Genomic DNA, 22333 nt, shown 5'->3' with positions numbered 1-22333 from the left:
AACTTCTTTGTTCAATGAAAGCAATGCCTTCAAAGAACAAATAACTATGCGCCAATAAGGAGCATACCAATTATGACAAATTTGTAATCATACTATCTTGATGCAATATTTGGCTTCTGATAAGATAAAAAAAAATTAATTATCCATAAAACTAACCATAAAAATTTTCATAAAAAAACTGGAAAACAACACCGTCCATAGAAGATGGCAAAGAAAAATTGTCCATGCAAAAAGCAACGAGAAGACCAATCAAACAGTTTATTGTAGTAATCTATAAGTAAGGTGCAAAGTGATTCAACGGTAACTGAAACTTTAAAAAACGGAGATTTCGAAGCCAATATATTTAACTGAACAATTAGGTTTTTATGCTAGCTTCCGATGTTAAAGTTTCATAAAGTTTAGTCCTACCCGTCAAAAGTTATGCGCCTGAGAAAATTTGGCTGATTTTAGAAAAAAAGGGGGAAACAACCACTAAAAGTTATAGAACCTTAATGAAAATCACACCATCATATTCAGCATATAAGAGAACCCTACTATAGACATTTCAAGCACCTATCTACAAAAACGTGGAATTTTGCATTTTTTGCTAGAAGAAAAATCACGGATGCGTGTTTATTTGTTTTTTTTTTTTTTTCCCCAGGGGTGCTGGTGTCGACCCAGTGGTCCTAGAATGTCGTGGGAGGGCTAATTGGAACAGAAATTAAAAGTTCTAGTGCCCTTTTTAAGTGACCAAAAAATGGAGGGCAACTAGGCCCCCTCCCATGCTCATTTTTTCCCAAAGTCACCCGATCAAAATTTTGAGATAGCAATTTAGTTCAGCATGGTCGAAAATATGGTAACTCTGTCTTTTAGGATGACTTAATTCCCTGAATTCCCCAGGGGGAGGGCTGAAAGTTATGAACTTTACCCAATGTTAACATATAGTATTGGTTATTGGGAAGTATATAGACGATTAGAGGGGGGATTTTTTCTGGTAGGTGGGGGGGGGTCGGGGGGTATATGGGAGGATTTTTCCATGAAGGAAGTTCTCATGGGGAAAGGGACATTGCTATGAAGGGGGCGCCGGATTTCCCAGCATTATTAAACAAAAAGATCAGAAATTAAATTAAAAAAAAAACAAGTTTTTCAATTGAAAGTAAGGAGCAAAATCAAAACTTAAAACGAACAGAAAATATTACGTATATGATTGGGTTTACCCCTAGTCAATACCTCGCTCTTTAAGCCAAAGATTTTTTAGTACTTTCATAAGAGCTATTTATTCTAATTAACGGCCTTTGTGATTAAGGGTCATTTTTAAAGACTTGGAACAAAATTCGAACTTTAGCTTAAAGAGCAAGGTATTGACTAGGGGGCGAACCCCCTAATATACGTATTAAAACTCAATGAATGTAGAAGTTAGTTGCGTAAGTTAATTCGTAAGTGACGTATATTTATTGATAATAAAAACGTTCGTAAATAAAATTAAACAAGTTTCGAGAAAGCCATTTAACCAAATAAAAGTAAAATTAATATGCATTTTTTTTTTTTATTATTCATGTTCAGTGAGCCAAAATCAAAACCTGCATCAATTCAAAAACGTTCAAAAATTAAATAAAAAAACAAGTTTTTTTAACTGAAAGTACGGAACGACATTAAAACTTAAAATGAACAGAAATTATTCCGTATATGAAAGGGGCTGTCCCCTCCTCAACGCCTCGCTCTTTACGCTAAAGTTCGACTTTGTCACAACTCTATTTTTTTTAAGCAATAAAAAACTTTAGCGTAAAAAGCGAAGCGTTGAGGAGGGGACAGCCCCTCTCATATACGGAATAATTTCTGTTCGTTTTAAGTTTTAACGTCGTTCCTTACTTTCAGTTAAAAAAAACTTGTTTTTTTTATTTAATAAAGAACTACAAAAGATATCCTTTATGTAGATACTTGAAAATATTGTAAATACACGATTTTGAAATTTTAAGTATGGATCCTAAGATCATTTAGTTGTTTTGTTTGTTTTTTGTTTTGAATATTTTTTTGTTAATTTTTTTTTTATACAGGCTTCTCAGCTCCTGTATACAAGTAATGATATGCTGCTAAAAATAATAGTTTAATATGATTTAATTTTAATATCATTTTAATTTAATTTCATAAATCAATTTATTTAATCAATTCAAATATACTAATTTTATTAATTATCTATAACTTTTTTTTATATATTATTTTAATATTATACATGGCAATTGGGTTTTTCAGCAGCCAAACCTTGAAATATTATTAAATTATCAGCAGCAAACCTGACATATACCCCTATACAATTTGAAAGGCTTTAAATATTCCATGAAGACAGGCCTATGCCAGTGTTACCTAAACAAAAGTTCTCTGAATTTGAGCTAGATTCTAAACCAAAATTGAATTTTCTTAAAAGTTAGGATCAATTTCTTAGAATCTGTCATATTCAAGATGACAGTAATGGACCTGGAACCTAACTTATGACCCAGGGAGTTTTTTTTAAGTATTCACCCTTTCTTCTTGAAAGGCCACTGACGTTGAATGAACTCTGACAAATTTTGTACTACAACAATGGTCCTATTTTATTTTGTGTCTACATAACTAATTTGCCCAACAGTATTCAAAATGTAACTATAAGAAGCTCTACAGCCATGATTCCCAACATGGGACACAGGCCCCACCAGCAGGACATTGCAATATTTTGGTGGGCCATGGGAGGATGTGCATCTTTCCCTTCTAGCCTGTGATTTTGATTTATCCCCACCCTTTCTTCTTCTATTTTTCACCCTTTCTTCTTCTATATTTCTTCTTCTTCTTCTATTTTTGCCATTATTCGCACAAAGTTCATTTTAGTTCTTGGACTTGGATTTTTTTTTTTTTTGTGTGTTAAATTTTTATTGACCTTTTTTATTCTTGATTGGTGTTTCTTTTCTTGCTGTATTATTTGTTTCTTTGTTTTGATTTTTCTGTTTCTTTTCGACATATGAAGGGAATTCGGCTCTATTAGAGCTTTTGATAGCCTTTGGAAAATAAATATTATCTTATCTTATCTATTGGCTAACTATACTTTAGAGTTAATTTTGAAAAAACATTTTCATGTGAATGATGTCACATTCAAAGGTATTTAAAGAGCAAAAAGATACATGGTTATATTGCAGTGATGTTATACATTGTAGAAAAGTTGTTGTATTAAGACAATATTTTTCATCGTTATAAAATATGCGTAGAGGACAACCCACAAAAATATACCAATTTAACAGCTTTTTAATAAGCTTCCTTCATGAATATACATAAAATTTTGAATAACAAAATTTAAATAACACAAGGGGCATCAGGATTTTAGAAATGCCTATGTGTGATATGGCCCATAATTAATTGGGAACCTACAGTCAATCTAAGCTTTGTCTCTACAGCAATCTAAACTTTGTTTCTACTGTGCACAGATGTTGATGACAAAATTTTAAAACAAGAACAGCATGGTTTTAGCATTAGAAAAGGTAGAGGATGTGTCAACCAAATTTTCACTCTTAGGTTAGTAATTGGGAAGTGCCTGAGTTATCAAACACCTTTGGTCTGCAGTTTTATAGATTATGACCAAGCATTCGATTCTGTTGATAGAAGAGCTTTAGGCCTAGTAAAGGTACTATCCTTGCATGGTATATGATATAATAGCAATAACAATAATCTTTATTCGTTCCCTTTATCACACTGCAATAACAAAAGGTATCGTCAAAAAACACAAAAAAGGAAAAGCACAAAACGACACAACACCAAAAAACACGAATGATGAGCCATCACCTCGACTTCAGGACACTGTTGTTGTAACACCTGACTTAGTAGGGCACCAAGGAGTTTAAAAATCTTGTCGTCGAGTGACTAGGTGGGCATTCCAACAGTTTTATTCCCTCTTTCGGAGTTGCCAACCTTGTTTTGTGTGCGCAGGTCTCTGAATTAAACGGAGGCAGGATATCTTGGTGTGTTGAGGACTTCCGGATGTCAGCTCCATACTTCATCAGTATTTCATGCCTCTTTTCATCCAGGGTTGAGAGCTTAAGTTGGCTCAAGCTAGTTTTTATAATTTGGCCCAAGAATTATTTTACAGGCTCTCTTCTGAATTGTTTCCAGTTGGTTTCTGTGGTTCTCTGTAAGTGATGTGTGCCAGACAGGACATCCGTACATTATTACGGGCATTACCTAAGTTTTATAGCACGAAAGAAGAAGTCGCTCTGCCATTCCAAACCTTCTTAGATTTGCGAAGGATCTTAGAAAACCAGCTGCTTTTGCTATGATCTGGCTGATGTGACCTACGAACGAGAGATCGTCACTTAAAGTAATACCAAGCATCTTTACTGATTTCTTTGTTTGGAGACGTGCAGATTCGTTTATGGTCTTCTTCTTCAGGAAGTTGACACGCATTACACCGCTTTTCTTGAGGCTTATCTGGAGCTTCACTTGATCAGCTTGATGTTGAAGCTCTGCAAAAGGGGTATGAGCTGATTGGGTGTTTGTGGCAGGAATTGCAGCAGGCTTAGCGAAATATCATCTGCAAATTTATACCTCTGTTTGTGTTGCCTCATCAGTCGGTTGATGACTATAACAAATAGGATGTGACCTAACTTGCTTCCTTGGGCTGCTCCACACGTGATGTCATGGAAGTTTTCGAGTTGTACGCACTGTTGACGACCAGAAAGGAAACTTGTGATGGTATATAAGAGAAATAGTGGGACTTCCAGGGCACGGGCTTCGTTGATTACATTCTTATAGTCAAGCATATCAAAAGCTTTCACGAATTCAGAAATGATTATTTCAGCAAGGGCCTCAGGATTTTCTAGATGTTATAGTAGCTCATGAAGTAATCTGACCAGATAATGAGTTGTGATGTGTCCTCAGCGAAAACCGACCTGTAGAGGATCTATTGTGTGTTCTACTTCTTCGAGTATACATTGTAAAATAATATATTTGTAGACTTTTTGAAGGGTCTGTTAATTTGGCATGTGATTATTGGGCGAGTTAGGTGATCTTTTCTTTGGAATTTGTTTCATATATTATTTTTTGAATTTATCTAGGAAAATGCCTTCCAGTAGGCACTGGTTATTAACCGTAGACAATGGTGTAGCCAGTAAAGGGGAGCATGCATGTTTCAGCCTTATAGGAATTTCACCAGAGTACGAGGTTTTCCTAATGTCTAGGTTTTCGAGTTTTTCTTGGACCTGGGAAACTGCGATAATAGGGATGGTTTTGAATGGGCCATTCTGTTGCAAAGGCAAATATTTGAAAAGTGTGCATCAATTTCTTCTGCGGTTATATTCACTCCTTGCTGGTCCCTCAGGATAGATTTTGACTTCTGCTGTCCCATTAGTTTCCACACAGTTGTGTGGAACTTTCTTGGGTCACTGGCTGACAACTTAGCAAAAATTTGGCGTCCATACATACGTCTAGCTTACTTTAGTAGCCTAAATACTATGTTTCTATTCCGTTTATATTCGTCAGAGTGTGGCTTCGTCTCATAAAGCATGGCTCACTCTGCCATTGCTGCTTTAATTGTTGGAGTAACCCATGGTTTATTATGTGCCCTAACTGTAACTCTCTTTTCAGGGAAGTATTGTTCATACTCTCGAATCATTTGTTCATAGAGGAGTTTGATCATGCTGTTTGCGTCTTTTTTTTTGAAAAGCCAGAACCAGCATACTGAGTTGAGCCATTCTCTGTAGCCAATTATGCCTTTTTCTGTAAGTGCATGGTAAGTGAACTGGGCTGGTTTACTAGGTTTCATTGTTGACTTTGGCCATAATTAAATAAAAAAAACAAGTTTTTTAAACTGAAAGTAAGGAGCGACATTAAAACTTAAAACTAACACAAATTAGTTCGTATATGAAAGGGACTGTCCTATCCTCAATACCTCGCTATTTACGAAAAATTTTTTTATTGTTTTAAAAAATAAAGCTGTGAGACATAGTCAAACTTTTGCGTAAAGAGCAAGGCGTTGAAGAGGGGACAGACCCTTTCATATACGGAATAATTTCTGTTCGTTTTAAGTTTTAATGTCGCTCCTTACTTTCAGTTTAAAAAAATTGTTTTTTTTATTTAATTTCTGATCGTTTTTTAGTTAATTCAGCTTTTATTTGCATAAAAATTTTACTTTTCTTTTGCTAAATGGATGTCTTTACAAATTAACTTACGTAACTAACTTCTATGTTCGTATATTTTTCTTCTGGCAAAAAATACAAAGTTGCAGATTAATGCAGATATGAGCTTGAAACCTATGTAATAGGGTTTTTTGATACGCTGAATCCGACGGTGTGATTTTCATTAAAATTCTTTCACTTGTAGGGGATGTTTCCCCCCTGTTTAAAAAATCGAGTAAATTTTCTCAGGCTCGTAGCCTTTGATGAGTAATACTAAACTTAATAAAATTTATATATTTAGAATCAGCATTATAAACACATTCTTTTGATACATTTATTGACACCAAAATTCCGTTTTCAAAAGTTTCGATTACTATTGAGCCGTATGGCTTGTTTTTTTTATTGTTTTTTTTTATTACGTATATGTTATTACGTATATGAGGGGTTCTCCCCTTAGTCAATACCACACTCTTTACGTTAAAAGTAAAAAAAAAATTTATTCACAAACCCCTGAATCACAATGGCCGTTTAATTAGAATAGATAGCTCTTTTGAAAGCACAAAAAAAACTGTAGCGTAAAGAGCGAGGTATTGACTTGGGGGAGAACCCCCTCACATATGTTATAATTTCTGTTCGTTTCAAGTTCTAATATTCCTTCTTACATTTCATTTGAAAAAACCTGTTTTTTTTTATTTAATTTCTGATCGTTTTTTAAATAATGCTTGGAAATCCGGCGCCCCCTTCATAAAAATTTCCCTTACCCCTTGCTTTTCAAGCTCAATGCTTGGAAAGAAACATCCTCCACGGAAATATTCTCCAGAGTAACCCCCTCCTCTAGCCCCCCCCCCTCCAGAAAAAATCCTTCCTGAAAATGGTTGTATACTTCCCAATAACCAATAAATAATGCTGGCAAGTCCGGCGCCCCCTTCATGGCAATTTCCCTTCCCCCATGAAAACTTCCTTCATGAACAGATCTTCCAACATAACCCCCGACCCACCCATACCTACCCCAAACACAAAAAAAAACACCAGAAAACTTATGTATAATTACCAAAAACCAATATTAAATGTTAACATTGGGTAAAGTTCATAACTTTTAGCCCTCCCTCGGGGAACTTCGGGGGATTAAGTCATCCTAAAAGACATATTTATCATATTTTCGACCATGCTGAACAAAATGGCTATCTCATAATTTTGAACGGGTGACTTTGGGGAAAAAATAAGCGTGGGAGGGGGCCTAGTTGCCCTCCATTTTTTTTGTCACTTAAAAAGGGCACTAGAACTTTTAATTTCCGTTCCAATGAGCCCTCCCACGATATTTTAGAATGACTGGGTTAATAATACTACCCCTGGGAAAAACAAAAAAAAACAAAAAACAAACAAACAAACAAATAAACACGCATCCGTGATCTTTCTTCTGGCAAAAAATGTAAAATTCCACATTTTTGCAGATAGGAGCTTAAGCCCTCTACAGTACGGTTCTCTGATACGCTGAATACGATGGTGTGATTCTCATTAAGGTTCTATAACTTTTAGGGGGTCTTCCTCCCTTTTTTTGAAAATCAGCCAAATTTTCTCAGGCACGTAACTTTTGATGGGTAGCACTCAACTTAATGAAAGTTATATATTTAAAATTAGTATTGAAATCTGGTTCATTTGATATATCTATTGGTATCAAAAACCCGTTTTCTAGAGTTTCGGTTACCATTGAGCCGGGTCGCTCCTTACTTACAGTTCGTTACCACAAACTGTTTGATATAACTGTTGCATAGTCACTGGTTGAGAGTGGTGCTTCTGCTGAAGGATCTAAGTATAAATCACAAAGTGTAGTGAAGATCAAGTCAAGGGTATTCCTGTGTTTTCACTTGAACTATTTTGATGAAGGGCTGTAAAGCTTTTGATCCAGCTTGGCTTCAAGTTGTTGAAGTCCCCATAAGGAAAGATTCCAGCAAATGGATATTTTGTTCTGATGAAGTTGCAACTTTGTTGGAGGTATTCTACTAGCTGTCGCTGATATGGTCCTCTTGGTGGGAAATATACCATGGCATATATCAATGACGAAAATTGACGAGGTAGGTTTTTTGGTAGTGCCCACAGCCACGAAACTTTGATGTCATGGTCCTTTGGTACTACAACATCCAGAATATGGGCTCCCTCAATGCAGTGCAGTGTAGGGAAATATAACAGGAATACCCATCATATCTTGGCCAAGGTAGGAGATGGGACCCATGTTTCTGTCATGCACAACAGTCAACAACAAGTTCGTTATCACATTTACATTTTACATACTTGGCAAAAGCTCTTTTCTTTTTCTTCATTGCTCTTTTTACTTCTTTTGGCAGGTATGGATTTTGCTTTTCAGCATCTAAGACTGTTACCTTAAACATTTCCTAGCTTTTCTCAATGTCCCCATTATTGACTATATCCTCCCATTTAATCCTGGATAGGTCCTGCCTTATCTGCTCATAGTCCGTAAAGGATTTCTTTATCATGTTCTCCTTCTTATTGTTTATCTGTATCTCAGTCAAGATACAAACATGATTGTTTATCTGTATCTCAGTCAAGATACAGACATGATCACTGCTTCCAAGAGCAGGATGGTAAGAAATAGAGAGAACTTGTTCAGGATCATTTGTGATAACTAAGTCAAGTAAGGAGGGCTGTTGTTGGTGCCTGAATCTTGTTGGTTGGTCTACAATCTGTATCAGTAGGTTGTCAGAAAGGGAGTTTGTTGTGACACAGGATGGGCTACTTTCAGGGGGGCATCCTATTCCTTCAACCCAATCAACATCAGGCATATTAAAATCTCCAAACATAAAGACAGTTGAGTGCTCATTGGAACTCAATCTGGACACCAGGTTAGATATGGATAGATGTGAAATAAATAGATTAGGGGCTGATGGACTTTGGTAAATTACACCTATCATAAATGATTCAGATCCAATATGGAGTTTCAAACAAACATTTTCAACCCAACTACGAGTGGAATTAATAAGAGGGTAACTCACAGTTTTAGCTTTCAGTATGTTTGGGATTAGAATGACTTTTGTAAATTCAAATGCTTATTGAATTAGATTGTAAGCATTAAAAATGAATGAATCAATGCCTTTGGAATTTTTAACTTTAAATTAATGGATTTGATTACTGAATTGTGAATTTTTAACTTACAATACAGTCTAAAAACTACAGATAATGTAGGCTAATAAATCACTTTTTAGGGCTCCTTAAGTGCTCAAAATGTAATTTCCTCCAAAAGTGATTCTTCAATCTGGAAAAAGCATAAAAAAAGGCATCAAGTGATGCAATCAGTTTTATCCTAGCTTAATTATGTAAAGATGTAGCCTATATATTTACTAAATATTTTCCAGTCTAGAGTAATAGTAGCACACTGTTACTTTGTTAGCCTATTATATTATAGCCTAGTGTTACCCTAGGTATAAGCATAGAATAGAGGTTGTTGAGAAGGAATGTCAAGAAAATAATTCTTACTTGATAATATGCAGAATAATTGTAGTTTTTGACTGCAATTCCAAAATACTTTGATGTCTAAATATAAAGCCAAAATTATAGATTTCCCATGTACCACCCTTGTTTCAACCTGTCTACACATAAATTGAATCAGTGGTGACAAGATAAAAGAACAGAAAACATATAATTAGGCTTGTCTATACATTAGGAAGGAGGAGTAACGTATAGGCATAGCAGAATCATAGTAAAAATGTTTTAACTACAATTATTTTGCACAGGCCTAGTCTGAAGTAAGAATTTTTTTCTTAACATGTTTATTTTTCAGTAGCCACAATTCTAAGCTTATACTACCAAGAATAGGGTATTTACCTAGATAGCTGCATGCAGTCCTGATGTACTTTATCCCTACCCCCTTCCCCTTGATATGCAAATATATAGCCCAAATTATATATCTACTATCTATTCTCCCACTACATCTCAGCTATTTCAACCTATGTACCTGTATATTGAATCAACTGTGACAAAATAAAAACTAGAAAAACAAGTTACAAGTGGTCAGCTTTGATACCAGTCCGTAAAGGTGCCCGTCAGGGAGCAGTTTTATCCCCCAATTTCTTCAACAACTACATTATTGAACCTCAAGACAGCTGTCCTTCATTATGCATTCTCAGTTCAATGGACATCTCCCGAGAATGCTATGCTGATGACACGCTGAATCTCAGCCGGACGCTTAACCGCCTTTCAGAAATATTCTCATGTCTGCAGTCCAACTACGAGAAAGTCAGTCTGAGATTTAACTCCCAAAAGTCGGAAGTCTTGCTTTATAATTGGAAGAATGACCCTCCTACTAATATCACACTAGGTGATTGCTCAGTAAAACCAGTTGATAAAATAGTATATCTGGGGCTGCCAATAAGTTCCTCATTACAGCATACCTGCTCCCTCCTGATCTCATATCTTGAACAGCGAATATCCAGCTCCTATGCTTTGATCGTTAAATCCACTCTGAGATTTAACCGTCCACTACTGGCAAGTATTTACAACGCTACCGCTCTGCCACATATATTATATGTGACTCCTTTCTGGAATTTATTAGCAAAACGTGAAAAGTCTAAAATCCGCTCTTTATTTTTCCGTTTTGCAAAGTACCTACTAAAATTGCCACCTTGGACAAAACATAGTTTTCTGATTCGGCGCTACAACCTAGCGGACCCAAATCTAGCTGTTGAGACACTTATTAGACGGCAAAAAACAAAACCAGCAATTTTAAAGCACGAGTGAGCAAGTTTGCTTGTTTAATTTTCCCTCTTGTTTCCCTTTTTTTTCCTTTCAAAAGTTGTTGTCTTTGTTGCTATTTTCGAAGAAGTTGTTGTTTCTGCTGTAATCTTTGAGTATGTTATCTTTCAGTTTCCACTTTTCGTACTATTTTGTATACTATTTAAGAAGTTATTGCTTTTGTTGTTATTATTATTATTTTTTTTTTCTTTAGTGTATTATCGTTTTGTTTCCTCTTTTCGCATTTTTGTATACTCTGTCATTGTACATTTATTGTATACGACGGGTTTTCAATATATATTATATTATTATTATTATAACTGACCAGCAAATAAAGTGAACATGCCATTTGATGCCAGAGGCGTAATTTACTATGGGGCAGGAGGGGCAACTGCCCCCTCTGGACCCAAGTTTGGCCCCCCCAGACCTCAGTTTGCCTCTCCAGCTGAAATTTAGTTTCTACAAAATTTCTTCTCAAAATTAAGATATGCCTGCCAAATTCAAGTATCCAGAGAAACAAGTCAGTTTTCTTTAGTATATCTTTGCCTTTATAGTAATATTTGACTCGTTTTTCACTGCCATTTTCACTTGATTTTGGAAAATTGGCTCCAACTTTGCCCCTCCCCCAGGATTTTGACAAGAGTACACGACTCTTTGATGCCATTTTTTATGCTCTTTCTGAAAATTATAATCACTTTTCTTGCAAATTCAATTCTAAGTCCTTCCAGGTATGAAAACAAGAGAGGAAAGGAAATAATAAATGAAAAATAAAATCAAATAGGTGAGAAAACGAGGATCTTGTCAGCCAGTGGCAAAATATGAAGACAAAGAACAAGCAAATATTTCGACAAGTTGTCTTCAGGGCTAAAAAAAAAAAAAAAAAAAAAAAAAAAAAAAAAAAAAAAAAAAAAAAACTTCCCAAGTGAATCTAACAAGAGCAGAACAGACACCAAATAATAATAAAAAAAAAAACAGCCTGAAATAAATGAAAGAAAATCATCAATTGGATTGAATAAGCATCTGTTGCCTGGCAGTAGACTTTGCCATTCTGCAATTTCAATATTCATTAAGCATGCAGACTGGTTGTCTTAAATTAGACTGGGTGAAAATTTTCATTGAGCCTTTTGAAATTAAGTTTTTAATTTTTTCTATATTTTTTGAATATATAAATGGGTTAAAACATTTTTTTCAAACTAACTATGTCAATATAAATCCATTTTGTAAAAGTTTTATAATCCACAAACATTGGTTTGTCAAGATTAAGTTCAATACAAATAATTCAAAAAAAAATCCCTTGTGATTTCTTCTTGTTCTGTTAGGCTGTTTAAAAACTTTTATTCAATATATATGTTGAGAAATACCAGAGCCAACAGAAAAAACATAGTTTTTTTTGACACAGTAAAAAATTGAAACAATGAAAAAAGGAAAAATTCAAAACAAAATTGTTTTGAATTTTTTATCCAACTTAATTGTGACAAATCAATGCTTGCAGATTATATAACTTTAACAATATGGATTTTATATTGATATAGTAAGTTTTAAACCAACATTTTAACCCTTTTTATACCAAATAACCATAAAAATAAATTATCATCTTCAAGGGTCCAAAAAAGGCTTAAAACTAAATTTATGAGAAAAGTGATTATTATATTCAGAAAGAGCATAAAAAATGGCATCTATGCTAGTGATATGTGTACTTTATTTGTAGGTCAATTGTATAAACTACTCATTATTTACTGGAAAAAATTATTTAGGCTACATATTTCCAAATTATGGGGAACGGGGGGGGGGGGGGGTAAAGTATAGCAAAACTGCATGCAAAATGTGTTCATTATGATTATTCTGCATATTATGAAGTAAGAATTGTTTTCTTAACATGTTTCCATATCTCCTGGTAGCTATCTAGGCAATTACCAAGAAAACTTTTCTTAACATGTTACCTTCACAACAGCCACAATTCTAGCCTTAGCCTATATTTTACCCTCATAAGAGTCATAACACAAGAATGTTAAAAAAAAAACTAGTCTAGGGAGCATATTATTTCCAATATACGGTAAAATTCTACTTTAGCTAATTTTGTATAGGGTTTATATTAACACACTAGTCAGATAAATAAATAAACACACCACTAGCAACATAATTTCATCCTGAATCCAAATATAAAACTCATTTCTTTTGCAAATTATTTTAAAAATTAATTCTAAGCTTTAAGTTTATTAAGTTTTCTTGATTTTTTTTTTTTTTTTACATAAAAGTCATGGTGGCAATTCAATTTGAAAAGTACTAAATTTTGCTGAAAGCTCCAATTTGAATTGAAATATACTAAATCTTGCTGAGTGGTAAATTAACATGAAAAATACTAAACAGTTTGAATTATTCATTGTTTTGGAAAACTATACCCCCAGTATCAGAATTTTATCCTGAATCCAAATATGATATTCATTTTTATTGCAAATTATTTTCAAAATTGCTTCTAAGCTTCTTTAAAAGCAGCAAAACTTCTTTCATCAAAACAAACACTTTATGGCAACTACATATACAGTTTTATAAATATCAGATAAATAGCACTTAATGTAAACAAACTAATCAATTATATCTAACTCTTCATCATCACTTTCTGATGCACTAAGGTTATCACTGTCTGGTGCTCTAGGGGCCCTATTGATTCCAGGGAGATAGAGCTTTGCAGCTTCAATAAAAAAAATTTGCAGTCAGTCTTTTTGCTCAAAATTTCACAAAAATAAGAAGCAGGACAAATTTTGCTCCATGTATGCTGTTTGCATCCCTGGTCTTTTGGATGGCTTTCTGAAGTATCTCCACATACTTTCTATATTTTGTGTATGAATGAAACAGTCCTGTGGATCAACAAAATTGACTGAATAATTGATTTAGTAATGAGTATACCCATGGCTGGAAAATGTACTATAAGCTATCCATTTATTGCTGTAAATAATGCTTCCATGCTTAATATATTTTTTAATAATAGGAATTAAAGTTTCCTTGTTTCTTTGGAGGCCTTCTTGGACATCAGATAAGGGTACAATAATTGTTCTTTTGCTCTATTCCACCAAAAACCCAAACTTGCAGTAAAATCTTTCCCCTCAGGTACTTTCTTCATGCCATTAGTTTCATCAATTTCAACTTCAACACCCTGCCCTCCTATTGGTTCTTGGTTTCCTTGTCAAGCCATCAGAACTTCTGAGCAAAAAGACCTCCAGTCAATACTTGTTTTCTTACTTATTTGGAGTTCCTCAATAACCATTTGATGGTCCCAATGATCTGACAGAAAGTGATATATAAATACCAGGATTGGATGAGGCTTAATCCTGGACTGATGTAAGAAACTCCCTTTTTTATCAGATACTGAATAGTTGCAAAATCTTCTCTTTTTGGTCTTTGGGACGACACAGCTCTTGCTGTATTTCCACATATTTTTAGATAAATAATAGTTGCATGGTGTATTGCAGCTTTGGCACATTACTGATGATGGTAAGACACCAAGAGTCCTGAAAAATTGTTGCTTGCTTTATCATAATTTATAAATCTGTTTATTGCAGTATAATATGACATTTCACATGACTGGCATGTAGACAATTTCTAATAACTGGCAATATAAATATCAGAACAGTTGAAAGTGATATTCTAATATCTGAGTAATCTCATTTTTTTCTAGCTTTCAGCCAATATAACCAAAGTCCAAATTCTACACTGTATCTTAGTTCTGAAACAAGAACAAACTAAACAGGGAAGACCTATTTTGTACAGCTTCACCCAAAACTAGGTTGCTATGAAACTAGGTCACTTTAAAGTGACCTAATTTATTTAGGGGTATGTATTTGGATTCAGGATGAAATTCTGATGCTAGTGGTAAGTTTTCCTCCAAAAAATGAATAATTACCTTAAATTGCAGCTAAGACCAATCTAAGGATTTCTCCTTGTAGAGCTCTGGAATGATGATTAATTGCATGCAAGAATCACTGGCAATCAGGTGCTTCTCCATCTTCAATAGCATCCCAATTGAATTAACACTCTTTGGAGGACCACTCAGCATCTAGCCTTTGTTTAAAAACATCAACAGATTCATTACATAATTTGTTCCAATTGTTGACAATACATGTTGAGAAGAATTGAGTAGACTCTAGATGTTGTTGACTGTTTGACAAGTTTCAGTTGATGACCCCTAGTTCTTGAATTGGTGCTAGCAGAAGGGAATAATGCTGGGAATATATTAGCCCTCAATAACTTAAAGGCTAAAAAGGCATCCCCTCTATTTCTCCTGTATATAAGTGTAGGGAGATTCAACTTTGATAGTCTTACAGGATAGGAAAGCTCTTGCATGCCAGATATCACTTTACTGGCACATCTCTGGACATCTTCAAGAACTTTTATATCTTTTTTAAAATATGGAGAGGCAAGTGACATTCCAACTTCAAGCTTAGGATGCAAAAGTCCCTTATAAAGAAGACTGATGACTTTAGAGGAACAAGTAGAGATGGTATGCTTAATCAAACCCAAGGTTGAACTAGCCCCAGCAGCAGATCTCTTAGCATGTTTGCTGAATTTTAATTTGTTGTCAATAGTGACACCAAGATCTTGCTCATATTTACAGAGGAGAGTGGGTGGCCTAAGAAAAAATAAGAACATTATGGATTCAGTTTGCCAAATAGAATGATATGGCACTTGGCAACATTGAATTCAAGAAGCCAAGCCTTAGCCCATTGACCAAGCAGTTGAAGATTATTTTGTAGAAAGGCATGATCTTCACATGACAAAGCTGGTCCAAGAAGCTTCAGGTCATCTGCATAAAGAGTTGAATTACTGCTGATAAAGAAAGGACCATCACTGATAAAATTACTAAATAATGTAGGACCCAAGACACTTCCGTGAGAAACTCCATTTAGAACACATATTGAGGAAGAAAGTATACAATCTCCAGTCATAAAACAACTGAACACGTTGGTTTCGCAAGTAAAGAAAATCAAGGGTCCAAAGCAGGGATTTCTCTTCAAGCTTAACTGCGCACAATTTAATTGTAAGTTGATTGTGACACACTTTGTCAAAAGCTTTAGAAAAGTCAAAAAGAATCATGTCAGCAGGAACCCCAGTATCACGTTACTTGGTGATGTGATCATATGATTCAAGGAGATTGATGTCAACAGATCTTCAAGAAAAAAAGCCATGTTGTGAACTGTGTAAAACATTGTTTACTTCAAGGTGTTTAACAACTGCTGAATTAATAATTCTTTCAAGAACCTTAACAACTGCTGATGGGTTGATAATTTTCAGCAAGGTCCTTTCTACCTTTTTTAAAAACAGGAATAATATGTACAGTTTTCCGATCCTGAGGTAGTCTATAAAGATTTAATGACATTTTGAACAGCAGGGAAAGAGGTTGGCACAAGACTGTACAACATTTGTGTAGGATATGTGGGTGAATGCCATCTGGGCCCCAGCAGCAGATCTCTTAGCATGTTTGCTGAATTTTAATTTGTTGTCAATAGTGACACCAAGATCTTGCTCATTATTAACAGAGGAAAGTGAGTGGCCTAAGAAAAAATAAGAGCAGTATGGATTCTGTTTGCCAAAGTGAATGATATGGCACTTGGCAACATTGAATTCAAGAAGCCAAGCCTCAGCCCAGTGACCCAGAAGATGAAGATTATTTTGTAGCAGGGCATGATCTTTACAGGACAAAGCTGGTCCAAGAAGCTTCAGGTCATCTGCATAAAGAGTTGAAATACTACTGATAATGGAAGAAGCATCATTTATGAAAATATTAAATAATGTAGGACCCAAGACATTACCCTGAGGAACTCCACTCAGAACACATGTTGAGGAAGAAAGAATACAATCTCCAGAGTCATCAAACAACTGAACACATTGGTTTTGCCAGTAAAGAAAATCAAGGATCCAAAGCATGGATTTCTCTTCAAGCTTAACTGTGGACAATTTAATTGTAAGTCAATTGTGACACACTTTGTCAAAAGCTTCACAAAACTCAAGCAGAACCACGTCAGCAGGAATCCCTATATCAAGCTACTTGGTGATGTGATCATATGATTCAAAGAGATTGATGTCAATAGATCTTCCAGAAAAAAAGCTATGTTGTGAACTGTTCAAAAAACAGTTTACTTTAAAACCTCGAATAATTGCTTGCTCGACAACTCTTTCAAGAACCCTAGCAACTGCTGATGGATCGGTAATTTTCAGAATGGTCCTCTCTACCTTTTTTAAAATAGGATCGATGTGGGCAGTTTTTTGGTCCTGAGTTAGATCAGAAATATTGAATGATAATTTGAACAGCAGGGAAAGAGGTTGACACAAGACTGTACAACATTTGTGTAGGATATGTGGGTGAATGCCATCTGGGCCTTCAGATTTATTCAGTTTGAGGGATGTCAGTTCTTTTAGAACCAAAGTATCTGTAATCAGAATTGGTTCCATATTATGTGATAAATCATGTAAGTGAGGTGTAGGATGTACAATACAGGGGTTGGACAAAAAAACAGAAGAGAAATATTGATTGAAAATTTCAACTTTCAGTTCAGGATCAGCAACTGATTTACTATCATGCAGGATATCCAGGATTGTGCATCTGCTGCTACATTTTTGAGTGGCATAACGCCAGAAAGATTTAGGGTTAACCTTAACTTCCTCTGCCAGTTTTTCCTCAAACCTTCTCTTCAACACCTTTATTTGGTTTGTTGTTTGATTACAAAAGGATTTGAAGACTAGATAATTTTCTGTGGTCTTATTTTATCTATAACGGTTCCATGCTCTGTGTTTTCTATTGATTAGCTTACTAGTTTTAGTAGTCAAAAAAGATAAACTCTTTGCCTGTTTTACCTGAGAAGTTTTGGTGCATGACTTCAACATTTAGAACTTCCGTTTTACATTTGACCAACTCTCCTTGATATCATCAGTAATAAGCTTTTTCCAGTTGACTTTGGCAAGTTTTTCAGAGACTATTTTGTAGTTAATATACTTTTGTTGCTTAGAGGAAGGCTGAATGGTAGGAAGACATAACTTGAAATAATTACAGCATAGTCACTGTTACCAACAGGTGTGGTTATAACATTCTTAATAAGAAGGTCAAGGTTAGTGAGTATAACAAGATAAAAAAGTTGAAAACTTGACCTTCTCTGTAACGAGTTGGTTGTGAAATTGCTTGACAGACGGAGTTATCAGAGCGGGCAGAAAAAAAAGGAGAATATCTAGTACAAAAACCAGATCCATGCAAAAACCAGAAACCAGATCCAAGATCCATGCAAAAACCAGAAACCAGTAGTGCAAAAACCAGATCCATCAATCCATTGGATTTCAGGAAGATTAAAGTCCCCCATAAGGACAAGATCATAGCTGGCAAAATTGGTCATCGTAGAGACAACATGGCAGCCAAAATTGATTCCAAGTCCATAACACATGGAGCACTGGGGCTTATATAAACAACACCCACTACAATTGAAGTTCTTTGATTGTGTAATTTAATCCACATAGACTCAATTCCATCAGTATTCAGAGAATTGAGTTGAAGGAGACTAATATTTAGTCCAGCTCTTATATACAGGCACACTCCTTGGTGGCAGAGTGGATAATTCAAACTGTTTAGTATGTTTCATATCAAATCACCATTCAATAAGATTTAGTATATTTCAAATCAAATTGCCACCATGACTTTTCTGTATAAAAATCAAGAAAATTGAAGAAAGTTAAAGAAGCTTAGAAGTAATTTTGAAAATAATTTGCAACAGAAATGAGTGTAATATTTGGATTCAGGATGAAATTCTGATGCTAGTGGTGTGTTTTTTTATTTATCTGACTAGTGTGTTAATATAAACCTTATCTACTATTTTTGGCTATCTTGGAAAGGGGTTAGGTTAGGAAAATAAAACTTTTAGGGATGGGTCTCACCCATTATAAAAACCTGGACCAAGGTGCAAGTGCTCCAGAGAACCTATAAACATAAGCAACATTAGATCTTTTCACGAGTAGACAAGTCAGATCTCTCTTGAATGCAAAACTTGGCTTCAACATTGGAACACTAATTTTAAATTAATTTATTCCAATACATACATGAAAATCGGTAATTAGTAGTGCAATGTTATTATTAGATGTTTTTAGGAATTAAAAATAGGTTTCAAAGTCTCAAGTTGGTTTCAAAGGCATTTTGAGAAAGTTTCTGCCAAAATACATGTTCCAGGGTAATAGGACTGCTGATGGCAGATCAAATGAGAGGAGCTGTTTGTACTTGCTGATATAAATACATATATATATATATATATATATATATATATATATATATATATATATATATATATATATATATATATATATATACAAAATTAGTTCAGATGTTTATAGGAATTACAAGTAGGTTTCAAAGTTGTTAGGACCCAAGTCCTAAAATTGGTCTCAATTGGGAACCCTTATTGCTATCTAAATTCACAAAGTGCAAAGATTTTTAAACAGAGGTATTTATTGTTTAAAGTTCAGCAAAGGTCTGCCCATTTCATAAGAAAACATTGATTGAAAACAAACTAGTCTTATCTTGGCTCTCCGCCAACACAGGTAACTAGACTTTTCAAGTATCACAGGAACTACAGTCTGAGAAAATAAATATCACAACATGAAAAAAAAATGACAAACCATCCAGTTGTGGATCCAGCGGGGGGGGGGCAAGGAGTACCCCCCTAAAGTAGTGTAATTTACCTAATTATTGCAAGTTTGCATTAATTAAACTTGCTCCTAACATAAGTTTATTGGATCAACCTATTTTGCCCCCCCCCGTAAAAAATCCTGACCACCCCTGAAACCATCACACCTATTCCACCAGTTATTGGAAGAAGAAAAAATTCCTTATTTTCACAAATTTCATCAACCCCTGCCCCCTTTTCTATAAAATCCTACATAGGCCAATCAGTTCAGTCCACTGTATATAAATAATAGATTGTCATAATTTGTTTTCATAATTAAGTTTTTTTCTGCTTTTGCAATTATGAATAATGCACTTTCTAACAACTTCCCATTGATTGACACAAACACACTAATCCATAAGTGCACAAATAAGTGGGAGGAGCTTTTTGTTTGCACCAAGAATGAAGAGCCAGAAATCATCTGCAGTAAATTTACTGCTAATTATATAAACTGTAGTCTACAGGTTAAAGTATGTCCCAGGAAGGTATATTGAAGTATTTACCTCCACTCCTTCTCCCTCTAAAGGGTCCTGAAATTTGCCTACATGACAGGTCTATACCTATTAAAGTTTTGACAAAACAACATTTTGCCTTAATTTTTAGTTATCAGTTTCTTTTTCTCTGGCTTTAGTTTGGAACATACAATTTCAGTTATTTGAGTGGAATTTTAAGCCATATCAATGTTTTACTTCCAAAATTTAGGAAACACACTTGTATATCTTTAAAACCCTATAAATTGAGATTGAGCAAAGTTGTGAAGCTGAAAACAATTTTTTGTACTTCATTTAAGCAGAAAACCTATTTTGCAAGGTTTCACTTCTATAACTCACAGATTTTTAAAGAACATCAAAGGTCAGGACCCTCTAGAGGGAGAAGTCGTTGAGGTAGGTAGTTCAAAATACCTTACTGGGGCATACTTTAACCTCTAGACCCATCCCTGAAAGTTCCATTTTCCTAACCTAACCCCTTTCAAAGATAGCCAAAAGTAGCTAAAGAAGAATTTTACTGGAATACATTTTAATAAACAAGGTTAAAAGCTGAACTTGTGTAAGGTAAGCAGTGATTTATAATTATGATAGTAATATAGGATGAAATATGAGCCAAAACAACTAGTAATGTGCAATAATTTGCATTATATAGAGGGGCAGAGGAGTGGAGGTAGGTACTTCAAAATACCTTCCCAGGACAAATTGATAAATTTCTACCAAATCATATTATTGACTTAGGAATAAAGTGAATATACCATTTGATGCCTTTTTTTATGCTTATTACAAATATAGTAATCATTTATATTGGAAATGCCTTTCCGCCCCCCCCCCCCCTATATATACCTAACCTAACCCTGAATTGACATTTCTGACATAACCCTGAATGTTTATTTCTGATGTAAATGGGAGGTAAGTTTAAACTTTACCCCCACCCCCCTAATGTGCAAAAATATTCCCTGAATTGGTATAGATAGGGGTGGGGGTAAAATTTATTTCTGACAAAAATGATTAGCCTATTATATTTGGAAAGAGCATAAAAAAAGGCATCAAGTGGTGTGTTTACTTTATTTGTAAGTCAATAACATAATTTGTGAAAAATTTAGCTAAAGTAGCTAAAGTAGCTAAAGTAGAATTTTACCCATAGGCTACTTTAACCTGTAGACCTAGGCCTATTCCTGAAAGTTTCATTTCCTTAACCTAACCCCTTTCCAAGATAGCCAAAATCAACTAAAGTAGAATTTTACCCAATATATATGCTGTAATTAGGCTACATACCAACAGTGGTGCTGGCAATATTCCTTCTCTCATGTCTCCTCTTCATGGCAACAACTGACTCAGTCTGTGGGTGAATGGAAGTGTCTTTGTTTGTAATTGAACTATCTGTATCACTAGAACCTTGTGAACTTGGTCGGCTAGGAATACTACCAGCACGACTGCTACTAAGGCTAACTTGTTCTCTTTCAAGACGTTTAAGGGAAAACCAAATTCGACCCCACAATTGCTGTGCTGGACCAATCTGCTCAGGTTGATACCATGCAATCCTTGAATCCATCAGCAGAATTAAATCCTGCCTTGTTTTAACTGTTAATAGCACATCTTTTATTCGGGAGGCAGGCTATAGGTTATCTTTAAATATAGAAAATTCCTTTAAAAATATTAATGTGGTTAAGTACAATTCGAGGAAAACGGCTTGAGCTCCATACAGCAATGTTAAGCCGATGACACACGAAAGACGAAAAGACAGCGTTTTCATAGCGCACTTGAGAGGTTATCTTTTTTAACTTTTAGTTTAAAACTAAACTTTTTTAAAAGTAACTTTGGGTAAAATGAAGTTATTTTCCCATTTGATACACACTGGTTTACATAATTTCCATAAGAATAGACCTTGTTACTCATTGATTAATATTTACTAGCTAACATTTTACAGATTTGAGCTTCGTAACCTAAGTTACAGTTGTGTAAGTTGTTACGTTCAAGTTGTGTAACGTTCAAGTGTGTGTACGTTCAAGTTACGTTCAAGTTGTTCAAGTTGTGTAAGTTCTTACGTAGCAATGTGAAATGTCCATACTATTAGAGAATATTTGGTGTTTTTTCGCGTCTGGGAAAATGAAGCTGGCTTAGGTTTTTAAAGTTTATTTCTATTATTTGCCATTGCCATTGGCCAAAAGCTGCCAGACTTGCCATTGGCCAAAAGCTGCCAGATCTTTATTCGTGAGAAGATACAGACTTTGAAAGCAAATCTTGAATGCTAATGGAAAGTGTCTCTAGTTAATCGCTTTTGATGATAAGTTCAACTCAG

General features: G+C 34.8%; 1 protein-coding gene across 4 annotated transcripts in view; it reads right to left on the bottom strand.

Annotated features, from left to right (window-relative positions):
- LOC148939181 (terminal nucleotidyltransferase 4B-like) overlaps positions 1-21698 on the bottom strand; it is a 585918-nt gene extending 564220 nt beyond the window's left edge. For all 4 annotated transcript variants that reach the window (XR_016143545.1, XR_016143544.1, XR_016143546.1 and 1 more), the window contains exon 1: positions 21310-21698. Coding sequence is in view for 1 of the 4 variants with exons in the window: in XM_089107014.1 (XP_088963140.1) it covers positions 21310-21586 (277 nt within the window). In the remaining 3 variants the exon portion in view is untranslated. The remainder of the gene's footprint in view (positions 1-21309) is intronic.
- Between the last annotated feature and the right edge of the window lie 635 nt (positions 21699-22333).

Source organism: Artemia sp. Qi Xiang Cuo, chromosome 21 (assembly GCF_049724085.1).
Source record: "Artemia sp. Qi Xiang Cuo chromosome 21, ASM4972408v1, whole genome shotgun sequence".
In the NCBI taxonomy this organism is placed as follows: Eukaryota; Metazoa; Arthropoda; class Branchiopoda; order Anostraca; family Artemiidae; genus Artemia; species Artemia sp. Qi Xiang Cuo.
The sequence above is the reverse complement of the archived record's forward strand: the minus strand, read 5'-3'. Positions and strand labels throughout refer to the sequence as shown.